The 19,152-nt window shown below is 49.4% G+C and overlaps 1 protein-coding gene across 1 annotated transcript in view; it reads right to left on the bottom strand.

Moving 5' to 3' along the window:
* LOC139402726 (cilia- and flagella-associated protein 47-like) overlaps positions 1-19,152 on the bottom strand; it is a 106,316-nt gene that overhangs the window by 38,708 nt on the left and 48,456 nt on the right. Inside the window, exons 37-44 of the mRNA XM_071146627.1 lie at positions 16,463-16,622; positions 9,396-9,484; positions 9,182-9,292; positions 5,609-5,771; positions 5,199-5,307; positions 3,856-4,082; positions 1,243-1,384; positions 918-1,111 (exon numbers count right to left, since the gene is read on the bottom strand). Coding sequence (XP_071002728.1) covers positions 918-1,111; positions 1,243-1,384; positions 3,856-4,082; positions 5,199-5,307; positions 5,609-5,771; positions 9,182-9,292; positions 9,396-9,484; positions 16,463-16,622 — 1,195 coding nt within the window. The remainder of the gene's footprint in view (positions 1-917; positions 1,112-1,242; positions 1,385-3,855; positions 4,083-5,198; positions 5,308-5,608; positions 5,772-9,181; positions 9,293-9,395; positions 9,485-16,462; positions 16,623-19,152) is intronic.

Genomic DNA, 19,152 nt, shown 5'->3' with positions numbered 1-19,152 from the left:
TACACACACACACCCAACACACACAACATACACCCAACACATACACACCCAACACACACACACACAACATACAACATACATAACACACACCCAACATACACACACACACACCCAACACACACATACACAAAAAACACACAACATACACCCAACACACACATACACACAACATACACACACACACACACCCAACACACACACACACACCCAACACACACATACACACAACATACACACACACCCAACACACACATACACACAACACACACATGCACACAACATACACAACACACAGCCAACACACACATATAAACAACATACAAACACACCCAGCACACACATACATTCAACACACACATAACATACACACACACCCAACACACACACACACACCCAAAACACACATACACACAACATACACCCAACACACACTCACACCCAACACACACATACACACAACACACACCCAACACACACATACACTCAACACACACATACACACAACACACACCCAACACACACAACATACACACACACCCAACACACACATACACACAACACACACATGCACACAACCAACACACACACCACACACATACACACAACACACACAACACACACATACACCCAACACACAATTCAATTCTTCACCCACTCCAGAGCACAAAGCCTGCCACCTCCACATCTCCTCTTCCTTCTCCTCCTCCTTCCCCTACCCTGTCCCTCATCCTCCTTCCCCTCTCTCCTCTTCCTCCTCCTCCTCCTCCTTTCCCCTCCCCTGTCCCTCCTCCTCCTCCAACTCTCTCCTCCTCCTCCTTCCCCTCTCTCCTCCTCCTCCTCCACCTCTCTCCTCCTTCCCCTCTCTCCTGTCCCTCCTCCTCCTCCTCCTTCTCCTCTGTCTCTCCTCCTCCACCTACCAGAGGGATGTCCTGAGTGACAGACAGGTGAGCGGGCGTGGTGAACTCTAGCTGGGCGTGGTCTCCCTCTGCGGTAACCACGGCTTCCAGCAGGTAGACTCTGATGTCACGCCACGACTGCAGAACCAGCTGGCACCGGAACCGACCGGCCACGTGGGCATGGAACCTCAGTGGTACCATCACCACCTCAGAGTCTGGACAGAGAGGGGAGGGGGATAGGAGTGTATGTCTGTGTGTGTGTGTGTGTGTGTGTGTGTGTGTGTGTGTGTGTGTGTGTGTGTGTGTGTGTGTGTGTGTGTGTGTGTGTGTGTGTGTGTGTGTGTACCTGTGAGGTTGTCCTGTGTGACCCGTGCGTCCCTGGCCACAGGCAGAGTGATGGTATGAGGCAGGAGGAAGTGTTCCGGTAGAGAAACATTCACACTGTACTCTACCACCTGGGACTGGACAGGACCAGGGACCAGCAGGGACTGGAGGAGAGGAGAGAGACGGTCAGACTGTACTCTACCACCTGGGACTGGACAGGACCAGGGACCAGCAGGGACTGGAGGAGAGAAGAGACGGTCAGACTGTACTCTACCACCTGGGACTGGACTGGACCAGGGACCAGCAGGGACTGGAGGAGAGGAGAGAGACGGTCAGACTGTACTCTACCACCTGGGACTGGACTGGACCAGGGACCAGCAGGGACTGGAGGAGAGGAGAGAGACAGTCAGACTGTACTCTACCACCTGGGACTGGACAGGACCAGGGACCAGCAGGGACTGGAGGAGAGGAGAGAGACGGTCAGACTGTACTCTACCACCTGGGACTGGACTGGACCAGGGACCAGCAGGGACTGGAGGAGAGGAGAGAGACGGTCAGACTGTACTCTACCACCTGGGACTGGACTGGACCAGGGACCAGCAGGGACTGGAGGAGAGGAGAGAGACGGTCAGACTGTACTCTACCACCTGGGACTGGACTGGACCAGGGACCAGCAGTGACTAGAGGAGAGGAGAGAGACGGTCAGACTGTACTCTACCACCTGGGATTGGACTGGACCAGGGACCAGCAGGGACTAGAGGAGAGGAGAGAGAAGGTCAGACTGTACTCTACCACCTGGGACTGGACTGGACCAGGGACCAGCAGGGACTGGAGGAGAGGAGAGAGACGGTCAGACTGTACTCTACCACCTGGGACTGGACTGGACCAGGGACCAGCAGGGACTGGAGGAGAGGAGAGAGATGGTCAGACTGGACCAGGGACCAGGAGAGACTGGAGGAGAGGAGAGAGATGGTCAGACTGGACCAGGGACCAGCAGGGACTGGAGGAGAGGAGAGAGACGGTCAGACTGTACTCTACCACCTGGGACTGGACAGGACCAGGGACCAGCAGGGACTGGAGGAGAGGAGAGAGACGGTCAGACTGTACTCTACCACCTGGGACTGGACTGGACCAGGGACCAGCAGGGACTGGAGGAGAGAAGAGACGGTCAGACTGTACTCTACCACCTGGGACTGGACTGGACCAGGGACCAGCAGGGACTGGAGGAGAGGAGAGAGACGGTCAGACTGTACTCTACCACCTGGGACTGGACTGGACCAGGGACCAGCAGTGACTAGAGGAGAGGAGAGAGACGGTCAGACTGTACTCTACCACCTGGGATTGGACTGGACCAGGGACCAGCAGGGACTAGAGGAGAGGAGAGAGAAGGTCAGACTGTACTCTACCACCTGGGACTGGACTGGACCAGGGACCAGCAGGGACTGGAGGAGAGGAGAGAGACGGTCAGACTGTACTCTACCACCTGGGACTGGACTGGACCAGGGACCAGCAGGGACTGGAGGAGAGGAGAGAGATGGTCAGACTGGACCAGGGACCAGGAGAGACTGGAGGAGAGGAGAGAGATGGTCAGACTGGACCAGGGACCAGCAGGGACTGGAGGAGAGGAGAGAGACGGTCAGACTGTACTCTACCACCTGGGACTGGACTGGACCAGGGACCAGCAGGGACTGGAGGAGAGGAGAGAGATGGTCAGACTGTACTCTACCACCTGGGACTTGACTGGACCAGGGACCAGCAGGGACTGGAGGAGAGAGACGGTCAGACTGTACTCTACCACCTGGGACTGGACTGGACCAGGGACCAGTAGGGACTAGAGGAGAGGAGAGAGACGGTCAGACTGTACTCTACCACCTGGGATTGGACTGGACCAGGGACCAGCAGGGACTAGAGGAGAGGAGAGAGACGGTCAGACTGTACTCTACCACCTGGGACTGGACTGGACCAGGGACCAGCAGGGACTGGAGGAGAGGAGAGAGACGGTCAGACTGTACTCTACCACCTGGGACTGGACTGGACCAGGGACCAGCAGGGACTGGAGGAGAGAGACGGTCAGACTGTACTCTACCACCTGGGACTGGACTGGACCAGGGACCAGCAGGGACTAGAGGAGAGGAGAGAGATGGTCAGACTGGACCAGGGACCAGGAGAGACTGGAGGAGAGGAGAGAGATGGTCAGACTGGACCAGGGACCAGCAGGGACTGGAGGAGAGGAGAGAGACGGTCAGACTGGACCAGGGACCAGCAGGGACTGGAGGAGAGGAGAGAGACGGTCAGACTGGACTGGACCAGGGACCAGCAGGGACTGGAGGAGAAGAGAGAGACGGTCAGACTGGACCAGGGACCAGGAGGGACTGAAGGAGAGGAGAGAGACGGTCAGACTGGACTGGACCAGAGACCAGCAGGGACTTGAGGAGAGGAGAGAGACGGTCAGACTGGACTGGACCAGGGACCAGGAGGGACTGGAGGAGAGGAGAGAGACGGTCAGACTGGACTGGACCAGGGACCAGCAGGGACAGACAGAGAGAGAGAGCGAGAGACAGAGAGAGAGAGCGAGAGAGAGAAAGAGCTGTCCAGTGTGTGTGTGTCTGTCTCTGTGTGTGTATCTACTGTCTACCTGTGAGGTGGTGAGAGCAGCGGCCGCCACCCCGGCCCGGACGGTGCTGCTGTCCAGAGTGTGTGTGAGGCTGCGCCTCTTCTTCTCCACAGGGCTCATCCTCTGCTGCCCCACTGTGGCCAGCGCCCGCTCCCACAGCCCGTTCACCAGGGGGACACACACCACCTCATCCAGGGTGCTGCCCACGCCGCAACGCAGGTTCACCGCAGGCCTGGGATCAGCACCATCTAGCAGACACACAGGGCATATGGAAACACACACAGGCCTGGGATCAGCACCATCTAGCAGACACACAGGGCATATGGAAACACACACAGGCCTGGGATCAGCACCATCTAGCAGACACACAGGGCATACGGAAACACACACAGGCCTGGGATCAGCACCATCTAGCAGACACACAGGGCATACGGAAACACACACAGGCCTGGGATCAGCACCATATAGCAGACACACAGGGCATACGGAAACACACACAGGCCTGGGATCAGCACCATCTAGCAGACACACAGGGCATACGGAAACACACACAGGCCTGGGATCAGCACCATCTAGCAGACACACAGGGCATACGGAAACACACACAGGCCTGGGATCAGCACCATCTAGCAGACACACAGGGCATACGGAAACACACACAGGCCTGGGATCAGCACCATCTAGCAGACACACAGGGCATACGGAAACACACACAGGCCTGGGATCAGCACCATCTAGCAGACACACAGGGCATACGGAAACACACACAGGCCTGGGATCAGCACCATCTAGCAGACACACAGGGCATACGGAAACACACACAGGCCTGGGATCAGCACCATCTAGCAGACACACAGGGCATACGGAAACACACACAGGCCTGGGATCAGCACCATCTAGCAGACACACAGGGCATACGGAAACACACACAGACCTGGGATCAGCACCATCTAGCAGACACACAGGGCATACGGAAACACACACAGGCCTGGGATCAGCACCATCTAGCAGACACACAGGGCATACGGAAACACACACAGGCCTGGGATCAGCACCATCTAGCAGACACACAGGGCATACGGAAACACACACAGGCCTGGGATCAGCACCATCTAGCAGACACACAGGGCATATGGAAACACACACAGGCCTGGGATCAGCACCATCTAGCAGACACACAGGGCATATGGAAACACACACAGGCCTGGGATCAGCACCACATCGAAATATTTTTTACGTAGTCAGCTCGGGGGTTCGAACCTGCGACCTTTCGGTTACTGGCCCAATGCTCATTAAAGCTAGGCAACCTGCCGCCTCAGTACAGTCATCATGACTCTGCAGATGTGTTCAGTACCAGTACTCACCAGAGGTGGCGCTGCTAACATGGACTACATTAGGACTGGGCTTTGTGGTCAGAGGGGAGGACAGGGGAAGATCTGCTGTCCCCTCCACAAGATACACCTGCTCACCAACCTACACCGACAAAACACACACACCTATAATCAACAACACACATTATCCAAGCTAGATTTAAATACAAACAGCACCTGGAAGGAACACCTAAATCATGGCACACACACACACAGACCCACACACAGACCCACACACACACACACACACACACACACACACACACACACACACACAGACCCACACACACACACACACACACACACACACACACACACACACACACACACACACACACACACACACACACACACACACACACACACACACACACACACACACACACACACACGGCCCTGTATACCTGCTGGCTGACTAGCAGGACGGAGCAGTGTCTTTTCCCCAGGTGGAAGGGCAGGTAGTGGAGCTCTATGGTTTCTGTCTGTCCAGCCGCCAGACTCACACTCCTGACAGGACTGAAGAACTCATTCACACCACACTCATCTGCAGGATCACAGTGAAGGTCACTGTCCTCCCACTCACCACAGTCAGTTCCACCATTCAACCTATCTGTAGAAAGACTGATACAGAGACAGAGAGAGACTATTTGCACATCGTGACAACACTCTATATAGACATAATATGACATTTGAAATGTCTATATTATTTTGGAACTTCTGTGAGTGTAATGTTTACTGTTAATTTTATTGTTTATTTCACTTTCGTTTATTATCTACTTCACTTGCTTTGGCAATGTTAACATACGTTTCCCATGCCAATAAAGCCCTTGAATTGAGAGAGCGAGAGCGAGAGCGAGAAAGAGAGAGAGAGAGAGAGAGAGAGAGAGAGCGGAGGGAGAAAGAGGGAGAGAGAGAGAGAAAACAAGAGAGAGAGGGAGGGAGGGAGGGAGGGAGGGAGGGAGGGAGGGAGGGAGGGAGGGAGGGAGGGAGGGAGGGAGGGAGAGAGAGAGAGAGAGAGAGCGGAGGGAGAGAGAGAGAGCGGAGGGAGAAAGAGGGAGAGAGAGAGAGAAAACAAGAGAGAGAGGGAGGGAGGGAGGGAGGGAGGGAGGGAGAGGGAGAGAGAGAGAGAGAGAGAGAGAGAGAGAGAGAGAGAGAGAAAGGGAGAGGGAAGAGAGAGAAGAGAGGGAGAGGGAAGAGAGGGAAGAGAGGGAAGAGAGGGAGAAGAGAGGGAGAAGAGAGGGATTGGTCACACTTTTCCCTCTAGTCTGTGTAGTACTGCTGTGTATCACGTTGTTACTACACAGACATAAGAGTTGCAGGGTATGAATATGGAACTATCTATAATCCATTGAACATTACTGCAGAAGAGAGCAAGGATTTTGCAGCAACAAACAATGTGATTTACAAAAACATCATTGAATTTGCAGTACGGATATGTCCAAACACAAAGCTAACTGTTTTAAACAGAATGAGATTCCTTCTCATGGAAACTCATACTTACATCTGCAGTAAGTCTTTGAAGATGCCCTTGATGTAGGAAGTAAAGAGAAACACAAGATGTGTGTGTGTGTGTGTGTGTGTGTGTGTGTGTGTGTGTGTGTGTGTGTGTGTGTGTGTGTGTGTGTGTGTGTGTGTGTGTGTGTGTGTGTGTGTGTGTGTGTGTGTGTGTGTGTGTGTGTGTGTGTGTGTGTATGTGTGTGTTAGTCCTCTCTTTAATGATCTAACAGAGAACAGACTCCAGAGATTTGCGCTACCTCTGCCTGTGAAGTGTAAACACACACATGACATGGACATATACACACACACACACACACACACACACACACACACACACACACACACACACACACACACACTCCCCTACGTAACAGAACAAGTGTAGTCTGGAAAAGTACATATCTATGTACGGCAGTCAGTGAGTGTCTCTGATTGTTTCTATGTATGTGGCACAGCAGTCTAAGGCACAGCATCTCAGTGCTAGAGGTGTCACTACAGACCCTGGTTTGATTCCAGGCTGTATCACAACCGGCAGTGATTGGGAGTCCCATAGGACGGCGCACAATTGGCCCAGCGTCGTCCGGGTTCGGCCGGTGTAGGCCAGCGTCGTCCGGGTTTGGCCGGTGTAGGCCAGCGTCGTCCGGGTTTGGCCGGTGTAGGCCAGCGTCGTCCGAGTTTGGCCGGTGTAGGCCAGCGTCGTCCGGGTTTGGCCGGTGTAGGCCAGTGTCGTCCGGGTTTGGCCGGTGTAGGCCGTCATTGTAAATAAGACTTTGTTCTTAACTGACTGGTTAAATAAAGGTTAAACAGAGAGAGAGATCAGCGCCACAGGTAACTTCCACAAAGCTGTGAACGATTTGAGAGACAAGGCTAGAAGAGCCTTCTATGCCATCAATAGGAACATAAATTCAACATACCAAGGGCCTCCCGGGTGGCGCAGTCTAGGGCACTGCATCACAGCGCTAGCTGTGCCACCAGAGACGCCCAGGGTCTGTCGCAACCGTACACGACCAGGAGGTCCGTGGGGCGAAGCACAATTGGCCTAGCGTCGTCCGGGTTAGGGAGGGTTTGGCCGGTAGGAATATCCTTGTCTCATCACGCACCAGCGACCCCTGTGGCGGGCCGGGCGCAGTGCACGCTAACCAAGGTTGCCAGGTGCACGGTGTTTCCTCTGACACAGTGGTGCGGCTGGCTTCCGTGTTGGATGCGCGCTGTGTTAAGAAGCAGTGCAGCTTGGTTGGGTTGTGTTTCGGAGGACGCATGACTTTCAACCTTCGTCTCTCCCGAGAGTTGTAGCGATGAGACAAGATAGTAGCTACTTAACAATTGGATACCATGAAATTGGAAAGAAAAAAGGGGGTAAAATTTAAAAACAAATAAAACATTTAATTTGACATACCAATTAGGATATGGCAAAAAATACTGGAATCAGTTATAACACCCATTACCCTTTATGGTTGTGAGGTCTGGGGTCCGCTCACCAACCAAGAATTCACAAAATGGTGTATCTAATAATCAAAATAATGAAAAGAGCCGTTAAATTCTACAACCACCTAAAAGGAAGCGATTCCCAAACCTTCCATAACAAAGCCTTCACCTACAGAGAGATGAAACTGGAGAAGAGTCCCCTAAGCAAGTTGGTCCTGGGGCTCTGTTCACAAACACAAACACACCCTACAGAGCCCCAGGACAGCAACACAATTAGACCCAACCAAATCATGAGAAAACAAAAAAGCTAATTACTTGACACGTAGGAAATAATTAACATAAAAACAGAGTGTACAGACTCAGTGAGCAGCTTAATGAGAGAGTGAGAGAAACTCAGTGAGCAGAGCCTTGCTATTGAGAAAGGCCGCCGTAGGCAGACCTGGCTCTCAAGAGAAGACAGGCTATGTGCACACTGCCCACAAAATGAGGTGGAAACTGTGGTGCACTTCCTAACCTCCTGCCCAATGTATGACCATATTAGAGACACATATTTCCCTCAGATTACACAGATCCATAAAGAATTCAAAAACAATTCACATTTTGATAAACATGTATATTGGGTGAAATACCAGTGTGCCATCACAACAGCAATATTTACCATTCTAAATACAACCCATATTTATGTTTATTTATTTTCCCTTTTGTACATTAACCATTTGCATTATAACACTGTATATAGACATAATGACATTTGAAATATCTATTCTTTTTGAACTTCTGTGAGTGTAATGTTTACTTTTAATTTATTATTAAAAGCGACAGAGAGAGAGAGAGAGAGAGAAAGAAAGATAGAGAGAGAGAGACAGAAAGATAGAGAGAGAGAGAGAGAGAGAGAGAGAGAGAGAGAGAGACAGATGTGTGTGTGTGTGTGTGCATATTAACACTAATCTAGTGAAAGGGACAGAGTGAAGGGATGTGTTTGAGGTTGCGTGTGTGTGTGTGTGTGTGTGTGTGTGTGTGTGTGTGTGTGTGTGTGTGTGTGTGTGTGTGTTAACCTGGTGTTGTTGTCTGAGCTTGGGTTGGTCCTAAAGGAGAACTGTTGAATGAGGCTCTCCTGACTCTTCTCCACCTGCAGCATGTTGGCTTTAGACTCTACCAACACCACCCTGACAAACACACATAGGACAGGGGTAATTTACACACACACACACACACACACACACACACACACACACACACACACACACACACACACACACACACACACACCTGAACGTGGCATCCTTGCTGAAAGGGTTTTTTACTTTAAGTTGGAGCTCCTTCAGCTGGTAACATGGAGATGTACACTTCACTATCCCCTGGATGGAGACACAGAGAGAGAGACAGAGAGAGAGAGAGAGAGAGAGAGACAGAGAGAGAGACAGAGGGAGAGGGAGAGAGAGACAGAGAGAGAGGGAGAGGCAGAGAGAGAGACAGAGAGAGAGAGAGGCAGAGAGAGAGACAGAGAGAGGCAGAGAGAGAGGGAGAGAGAGACAGAGAGAGAGGGAGAGGCAGAGAGAGAGACAGAGAGAGAGAGAGGCAGAGAGAGAGACAGAGAGAGGCAGAGAGAGACAGAGAGAGGCAGAAAGGGAGACAGAGAGAGAGCGAGAGAGAGACAGAGAGAGACAGAGGGAGGGATGGAGAGAGGGAGGAGGGAGAGAGAGAGGGGGGGGGGTAAACACAAAGACATTGTACAACTCAGTAACAGTCATTCAGCAGGCACCATGATGTAAGAGGACATGCAGCGTCCACACCATAGAAATAGAAATAGAACCATTTCCTGTGCTGCTGATACATTGTGCTGCCATGGGAACAGTGAATGGTGAACCCCTGTCTGCCCAGAGGACAAGCTGTTCTGGAGGGTGTCCCAAATTATACCCTGTTCCATATGCAGTGCACTACTTTTGACCAGGGCCCATCGGGAAATAGGGTGCCATTTGAGACGCACCACCCTGGTCTCTATAGAAAGTCAAGTAGTGTAGGCACTGCCTGAGTCACTGTTCTATTGGCAACTGAACAAAGGGTTCACAACAACGGCGCCGCAGAAGGGGCAGACGGAGCGGTCTCCTGGTCAGGCTCGTTCCCGAGTATACTACTCGCCAATATCCAGTCTCTTGACAACAAGGTAGATGAAATTCCAGCAAGGGTTGCTTTCCAGAGAGACATCAGAGATTGTAACATTCTCACGAGTTTCCCGAAAAAAATTCTCTCTCGGGATAGGTTGTCGGAATCAGTTCAGCCACCGGGCTTCTCCATGCATCGCGCCGACAGAGATAAACTCCTCCCTGGGAAGAGGAAGGGTGGAGGTGTATGCTTCATGATTAACGACTCATGGTGTAATCATAACAACATACAGGATCTCAAGTCCTTCTGCTCACACGACCTAGAATTCCTTACTATCAAATGCCGGCCATATTATCTCCCAAGAGACTTCTCGTCAGTTATCGTTACAGCTGTGTACATTCCCTCTCAAGCAGACACCAAGACGCCCCTCAAAGAACTTCACTGGACTCTATGTAAATTGGAAACCATATATCCTGAGGCTGCATTTATTGTAGCTGATTTTTTTTAACAAAGCACATTTGAGAACAAGGCTCCCTAAATTCTATCAGCATATTGATTGCACTACGCGCGGGTGTAATACACTGGATCACTGCTACTCTAACTTCCACGATGCATACAAAGCCCTCCCCCGCTTTCCCTTCAGCAAATCCGACCACGACTCTATCTTGCTCCTACTGTCTTATAGGCAGAAACTCAAACAGGATGTACCAGTAACTAGAACCATTCAGCGCTGGTCTGACCAATCGAAATCCACGCTTCAAGAGTGTTTTGATCATGAGGACTGGGATATGTTCCGGTCAGCCTCAGACAACAACAGACAAGTTTATAAAGATTCGATGTAAAGATGCTCTCCATCCAACCTCACTGAGCTCGAGCTGTTTTGCAAGGAGGAATGGGAAAAAATGTCAGTCTCTCGATGTGCAAAACTGATAGAGACATACCCCAAGCGACTTACAGCTGTAATCGCAGCAAAAGGTGGCGCTACAAAGTATTAACTTAAGGGGGCTGAATCATTTTGCACGCCCAATTTTTCAGTTTTTGATTTGTTAAAAAAGTTTGAAATATCCAATAAATGTCGTTCCACTTCATGATTGTGTCCCACTTGTTGTTGATTCTTCACAAAAAAATACAGTTTTATATCTTTATGTTTGAAGCCTGAAATGTGGCAAAAGGTCGCAAAGTTCAAGGGGGCCGAATACTTTCGCAAGGCACTGTAAATTACTACCGCCCCGTAGCACTCACAACTGTCATTATGAAGTGCTTTGTGAGACTAGTCAAGGATCATATCACCTCCACCTTACCGGAAACCCTAGACCCACTTCAGTTTGCATACCGCCCCAACAGGTCCACAGATTGCACACTGCCTTATCCCAACTGGACAAGAGGAATACCTATGTAAGAATGCTGTTCATTGACTACAGCTCAGCATTCAACACCATAGTTCCCTCCAAGCTCATCATCAAGCTAGAGGTCCTGGGTCTCAACCCTGCCGTGTGCAATTGGGTCCTGGACTTTCTGACGGGCCGCCCCCAGGTGGTGAAGGTAGGAAACAACATCTCCACTTCGCTGACCCTCAACACTGGGGCCCCACAAGGGTGGGTGCTCATCCCCCTCCTGTTCTCCCTGTTCAACCACGACTACGTGGCCATGCACGCCTCCAACTCAATCATAAAGTTTACAGATGACACAACAGTAGTGGGCTTGATTACCAACAACGACGAGACAGCCTACAGGGGGGAGGTGAGGGAACTCGGAGTGTGGTGTCAGGAAAACAACCTCTCACTCAACGTCAACAAAACAAAGGAGATAATCGTGTACTTCAGGAAACAGCAGAGGGAGCACCCCCCTATCCACATCGAAGGGGCCGCAGTGGAGAAGGGGCCGCAGTGGAAAGTTTTAAGGCGTACACATCACAGACAAACTGAAATGGTCCACCCACACAGATAGTGTGGTGAAGAAGGCGCAACAGCACCTCTTCAACTTCAGGAGGCTGAAGAAATTTGGCTTGTCACCTAAAACCCTGAAAAACCTTTGCAGATGCACAATTGAGAGTTTCCTGTCGAGCTGTATCACAGCCTGGTACGGCAACTGCACCGCTCTCCAGAGGGTGGTGCGTTCTGCACAACGCATCACCGAGGGCAAACTACCTGCCCTCCATGACACCTACAGCACCCGATGTCACAGGAAGGCCAAAAAGATCATCAAAGACAACAACCACCCGAGCCACTGCTGGTTCACCCCGCTATCATCCAGAAGGTGAGGTCAGTGCAGGTGCACCAAAGCTGGGACCAAGAGACTGAAAAACAGCTTCTATCTCAAGGCCATCCGATTGGTTAAACAGCCATCACTAACTCAGAGAGGCTGCTGCCTACATTGAGACCCAATCACTGGCCACTTTAATAAAGACACTTTAATACATGTTACATATCTTACATTTCATATCATTGTTTATACTGTATTTTATACACCTTGCTTATGCCGCTCGGCCATCGCTCATCCGTATATTTATATGTACATATTCTCATTCACTCCTTTGGGTTTGTGTGTATTAATTAGGTAGTTGTTGTGAAATTGTTAGATTACTTGTTAGATATTACTGCACGGTCGGAACTAGAAGCACAAGCATTTTGCTACACTCACATTAACATCTGTTTACAATGTGTATGTGACCAATAAAATGTGATTTCATTCAGGACAACAAATGATTGTGAGGTGTTAAATACATAGTGAGTTATTGTGAGATGTTATATTCATAGTGAGTTATTGTGAGTTGTTATATACATAGTGAGTTATTGTGAGTTGTTATATTCATAGCGAGTTATTGTGAGTTGTTATAAACAGTTGAAGTCGGAAGTTTACATACACCTTAGCCAAATACATTTAAACTCAGTTTTTTCACAATTCCTGACATTAGGTTGTTTTAGGTTAGTTAGGATCACCACTTTATTTTAAGAATGTGAAATGTCAGAATAATAGTAGAGAGAGTTATTTATTTCACTTTTAATTTATTTCATCACATTCCCAGTGGGTCAGAAGTTTACATACACTCAATTAGTATTTGGTAGCATTGCCTTTAAATTGTTTAACTTGGGTCAAACGTGTCGGGTAGCCTTCCACAAGCTTGTGGCCCATTCCTCCTGACAAAGCTGGTGTAACTGAGTCAGGTTTGTAGGCCTCATTCCTCCTGACAGAGCTGGTGTAACTGAGTCAGGTTTGTAGGCCTCATTCCTCCTGACAAAGCTGGTGTAACTGAGTCAGGTTTGTAGGCCTCATTCCTCCTGACAGAGCTGGTGTAACTGAGTCAGGTTTGTAGGCCTCATTCCTCCTGACAGAGCTGATGTAACGGAGTCAGGTTTGTAGGCCTCATTCCTCCTGACAGAGCTGATGTAACGGAGTCAGGTTTGTAGGCCCCATTCCTCCTGACAAAGCTGGTGTAACTGAGTCAGGTTTGTAGGCCTCATTCCTCCTGACAGAGCTGGTGTAACTGAGTCAGGTTTGTGGGCCTCATTCCTCCTGACAGAGCTGGTGTAACTGAGTCAGGTTTGTAGGCCTCATTCCTCCTGACAGAGCTGGTGTAACTGAGTCAGGTTTGTAGGCCTCATTCCTCCTGACAGAGCTGGTGTAACTGAGTCAGGTTTGTGGGCTTCCCTGTTCGCACACACTTTTTCAGTTCTGCCCACAAATTTTCTATAGGATTGAGGTCAGGGCTTTGTGATGGCCACTCCAATACCTTGACTTTGTTGTCCTTAAGCCATTTTGCCACAACTTTGGAAGTATGCTTGGGGTCATTGTCCATTTGGAAGACCCATTTGCGACCAAGCTTTAACTTCCTGACTGATGTCTTGAGATGTTGCTTCAATATATCCACATAATTTTCCTTCCTCGTGATGACATCTATTTTGTGAAGTGCACCAGTCCCTCCTGCAGCAAATTACCCCCACAATATGATGCTGCCACCTTCGTGCTTCACGGTTGGGATGGTGTTCTTCGGCTTGCAAGCCCTTTTTCCTCCAAACATAACGATGGTCATTATGGCCAAACAGTTCTATTTTTGTTTCATCAGACCAGAAGACATTTCTCCAAAAAGTAAGATCTTTGTCCCCATGTGCAGTAGTCTGTCTTTTTTTATGGTGGTTTTGGAGCAGTGGCTTCTTTCTTCCTTTATGGTGGTTTTGGAGCAGTGGCTTCTTTCTTCCTTTATGGTGGTTTTGGAGCAGTGGCTTCTTTCTTCCTTTATGGTGGTTTTGGAGCAGTGGCTTCTTCCTTCCTTTATGGTGGTTTTGGAGCAGTGGCTTCTTTCTTCCTTTATGGTGGTTTTGGAGCAGTGGCTTCTTTCTTCCTTTATGGTGGTTTTGGAGCAGTGGCTTCTTCCTTCCTTTATGGTGGTTTTGGAGCAGTGGCTTCTTTCTTCCTTTATGGTGGTTTTGGAGCAGTGGCTTCTTCCTTCCTTTATGACGGTTTTGGAGCAGTGGCTTCTTTCTTCCTTTATGACGGTTTTGGAGCAGTGGCTTCTTTCTTCCTTTATGGTGGTTTTGGAGCACTGGCTTCTTCCTTCCTTTATGACGGTTTTGGAGCAGTGGCTTCTTTCTTCCTTTATGGTGGTTTTGGAGCACTGGCTTCTTCCTTCCTTTATGACGGTTTTGGAGCAGTGGCTTCTTTCTTCCTTTATGACGGTTTTGGAGCAGTGGCTTCTTTCTTCCTTTATGGTGGTTTTGGAGCAGTGGCTTCTTCCTTCCTTTATGGTGGTTTTGGAGCAGTGGCTTCTTTCTTCCTTTATGGTGGTTTTGGAGCAGTGGCTTCTTTCTTCCTTTATGGTGGTTTTGGAGCAGTGGCTTCTTTCTTCCTTTATGGTGGTTTTGGAGCAGTGGCTTCTTCCTTCCTTTATGGTGGTTTTGGAGCAGTGGCTTCTTTCTTCCTTTATGGTGGTTTTGGAGCAGTGGCTTCTTTCTTCCTTTATGGTGGTTTTGGAGCAGTGGCTTCTTCCTTCCTTTATGGTGGTTTTGGAGCAGTGGCTTCTTTCTTCCTTTATGGTGGTTTTGGAGCAGTGGCTTCTTTCTTCCTTTATGGTGGTTTTGGAGCAGTGGCTTCTTTCTTCCTTTATGGTGGTTTTGGAGCAGTGGCTTCTTTCTTCCTTTATGGTGGTTTTGGAGCAGTGGCTTCTTTCTTCCTTTATGGTGGTTTTGGAGCAGTGGCTTCTTTCTTCCTTTATGGTGGTTTTGGAGCAGTGGCTTCTTTCTTCCTTTATGGTGGTTTTGGAGCAGTGGCTTCTTTCTTCCTTTATGGTGGTTTTGGAGCAGTGGCTTCTTTCTTCCTTTATGGTGGTTTTGGAGCAGTGGCTTCTTTCTTCCTTTATGGTGGTTTTGGAGCAGTGGCTTCTTCCTTCCTTTATGGTGGTTTTGGAGCAGTGGCTTCTTTCTTCCTTTATGGTGGTTTTGGAGCAGTGGCTTCTTCCTTCCTTTATGGTGGTTTTGGAGCAGTGGCTTCTTTCTTCCTTTATGGTGGTTTTGGAGCAGTGGCTTCTTTCTTCCTTTATGGTGGTTTTGGAGCAGTGGCTTCTTTCTTCCTTTATGGTGGTTTTGGAGCAGTGGCTTCTTTCTTCCTTTATGGTGGTTTTGGAGCAGTGGCTTCTTTCTTCCTTGCTGACGGTTTTGGAGCAGTGGCTTCTTTCTTCCTTGCTGAGCGGCCTTTCAGGTTGTGTCGATATACGACTCGTTTTACTGTGGATATAGATACTTTTGTACCTGTTTCCTTCAGAATCTTTCAAATTTAAAAAAACATATTTTACCCCCTTTTCTCCCCAATTTCGTGGTATCCATTGTTAGTAATTACTGTCTTGTCTCATTGCTACAACTCCAGTACGGGCTCGGGAGAGACGAAGGTCGAAAGCCATGCGTCCTCCGAAACACAACCCAACCAAGCCGCACTGCTTCTTAACACAGCGCACCTCCAACCCAGAAGCCAGCCGCACCAATGTGTCGGAGGAAACTGCGCTGCGCCCGGCCTGCCACAGGAGTCGCTGGTGCGCGATGAGACAAGGATATCCCTACCGGCCAAACCCTCCCTAAGCTGGACGACGCTAGGCCAATTGTGCGTCGCCCCACGGACCTCCCGGTCGCGGCCGGCTGCGACAGAGCCTGGTGTGTGTGTGTGTGTGTGTGTGTGTGTGTGTGTGTGTGTGTGTGTGTGTGTGTGTGTGTGTGTGTGTGTGTGTGTGTGTGTGTGTGCATACTCACGCTGGGGGTGATGTGTGTGACCTGGGTCTTGAGGCTGAAGGCCAGAGTGGCTCCAGAGGGACTGACTGAGGAGGCAGAGCGTGATGTCAGCAGTAGCACCGCCTCCATTGGCCTCAGGAAGGAACAGGAGTACTGCACGGTCACCTCCACACAACGCCCCCTAGTGGAGAGGAGGACAGAGTGTAAGGCTCAACTATAAGGTGGGGGCAGGGACGGGGAAAGCCATGGGATCAATGGAAGACCAGTCAAGACACTGAACACCAGTTGAGAGGACAGGCAGCCAGTTAACTCTAATACAGTTAGACAGAGAAAGACTGAGCCAGGAAAGACAGAGAAAGACAGAGCCAGGATAGACAGAGAAAGACAGAGCCAGGATAGACAGAGAAAGACAGAGCCAGGATAGACAGAGAAAGACAGAGCCAGGATAGACAGAGAAAGCCAGAGCCAGGATAGACAGAGAAAGACAGAGCCAGGATAGACAGAGAAAGACAGAACCAGGACAGAGAGAAAGACAGAACCAGGATAGACAGAGAAAGACAGAGCCAGGATAGACAGAGAAAGACAGAGCCAGGATAGACAGAGAAAGACAGAGCCAGGATAGACAGAGAAAGACAGAGCCAGGATAGACAGAGAAAGACAGAGCCAGGATAGACAGAGAAAGCCAGAGCAAGGATAGACAGAGAAAGACAGAACCAGGACAGAGAGAAAGACAGAACCAGGATAGACAGAGAAAGACAGAGCCAGGATAGACAGAGAAAGACAGAGCCAGGATAGACAGAGAAAGACAGAGCCAGGATAGACAGAAAAAGACAGAGCCAGGATAGACAGAGCCAGGATAGACAGAGAAAGACAGAGCAAGGATAGACAGAGAAAGACAGAGCCAGGATAGACAGAGAAAGACAGAGCCAGGATAGACAGAGAAAGACAGAGCCAGGATAGACAGAGAAAGACAGAGCCAGGATAGACAGAGAAAGACAGAGCCAGGATAGACAGAGAAAGACAGAGCCAGGACAGACAGAGAAAGACAGAGCCAGGACAGACAGAGAAAGACAGAGCCAGGATAGACAGAGAAAGACAGAGCCAGGATAGACAGAGAAAGACAGAGCCAGGACAGAGAGAGAAAGACAGAACCAGGATAGACAGAGAAAGACAGAGCCAGGATAGACAGAGAAAGACAGAGAGAGGACAGACAGAGAAAGACAGAGCCAGGATAGACAGAGAAAGACAGAACCAGGACAGAGAGAGAAAGACAGAGCCAGGACAGACAGAGAAAGACAGAGCCAGGATAGACAGAGAAAGACAGAGCCAGGATAGACAGAGAAAGACAGAGCCAGGACAGAGAGAGAAAGACAGAACCAGGATAGACAGAGAAAGACAGAGCCAGGACAGACAGAGAAAGACAGAGCCAGGATAGAGAGAGAAAGACAGTGGCTGTGTCTGAATGCCCATACTTGCATTCTAAATAACAGACATTTTGGGTACATGAAAACAGAACCTTTATAGTATATGACATTTAAATAATGTAGTACAGTTTAAATGCCAGGATGTTATACTCATTTTGATTTTTCATCCAGAATTCCCTGCACACTATTATGTAAAATAATCCTCTTTCCAGACACATGTGTTTCACAGCAGCTGATAATCAGATAAATGGATGCGTTGTACCAAAATGAACGAATGGCAGGAATCAACACAGATGACACATCATGAGTATGGATGAGCCTAGTATGTTGACATTTGTTGATTACTGCATTAGATTTGACTATACAGTACATTCTAAATAGTACGCAGTATGATTGCTACACAGTATGTAGTTTTAGTAAGTAGTAGACCAGACAGATTTCAGACAGAAGAGATGGGAAATGATCTTCATCTCACAAGGTAACTGAGCAGAACAGCTTCTGGAGGACTGGGGTGAGGAACACTGCTGTCCTACAGGGATAGGGGTTATGGATTAGGGGTTAGGGGTTATGGATAGGGATTATGGATTAGGGGTTATGGATAGGGGTTATGGATTAGGGGTTACGGGTTATGGATTAGGGGTTATGGATTAGGGGTTAGGGGTTATGGATAGGGATTATGGATTAGGGGTTATGGATAGGGGTTATGGATTAGGGGTTACGGGTTATGGATTAGGGGTTATGGATTAGGGGTTAGGGGTTATGGATAGGGGTTATGGATTAGGGATTAGGGGTTAGGGGTTATGGATTAGGGGTTAGGGGTTATGGATAGGGGTTATGGATTAGGGGTTAGGGGTTATGGATAGGGGTTATGGATTAGGGTTAGGGGTTAGGGGTTATGGGTTATGGATAGGGATTATGGATTAGGGGTTAGGGGTTATGGATAGGGGTTATGGATTAGGGGTTAGGGGTTATGGATAGGGGTTATGGATTAGGGGTTAGGGGTTATGGATAGGGGTTATGGGTTAGGGGTTAGGGGTTATGGATAGGGATTATGGATTAGGGGTTAGGGGTTATGGATAGGGATTATGGATTAGGGGTTAGGGGTTATGGATAGGGATTATGGATTAGGGGTTAGGGGTTATGGATAGGGGTTATGGGTTAGGGGTTAGGGGTTATGGATAGGGATTATGGATTAGGGGTTAGGGGTTATGGATAGGGGTTATGGATTAGGGGTTATGGATAGGGGTTATAGATTAGGGGTTATGGATAGGGGTTATGGATTAGGGG

The sequence above is a fragment of the Oncorhynchus clarkii genome, unplaced genomic scaffold (genome assembly GCF_045791955.1).
Source record: "Oncorhynchus clarkii lewisi isolate Uvic-CL-2024 unplaced genomic scaffold, UVic_Ocla_1.0 unplaced_contig_3571_pilon_pilon, whole genome shotgun sequence".
NCBI classification, from domain to species: Eukaryota; Metazoa; Chordata; class Actinopteri; order Salmoniformes; family Salmonidae; genus Oncorhynchus; species Oncorhynchus clarkii.
The sequence above is the reverse complement of the archived record's forward strand: the minus strand, read 5'-3'. Positions and strand labels throughout refer to the sequence as shown.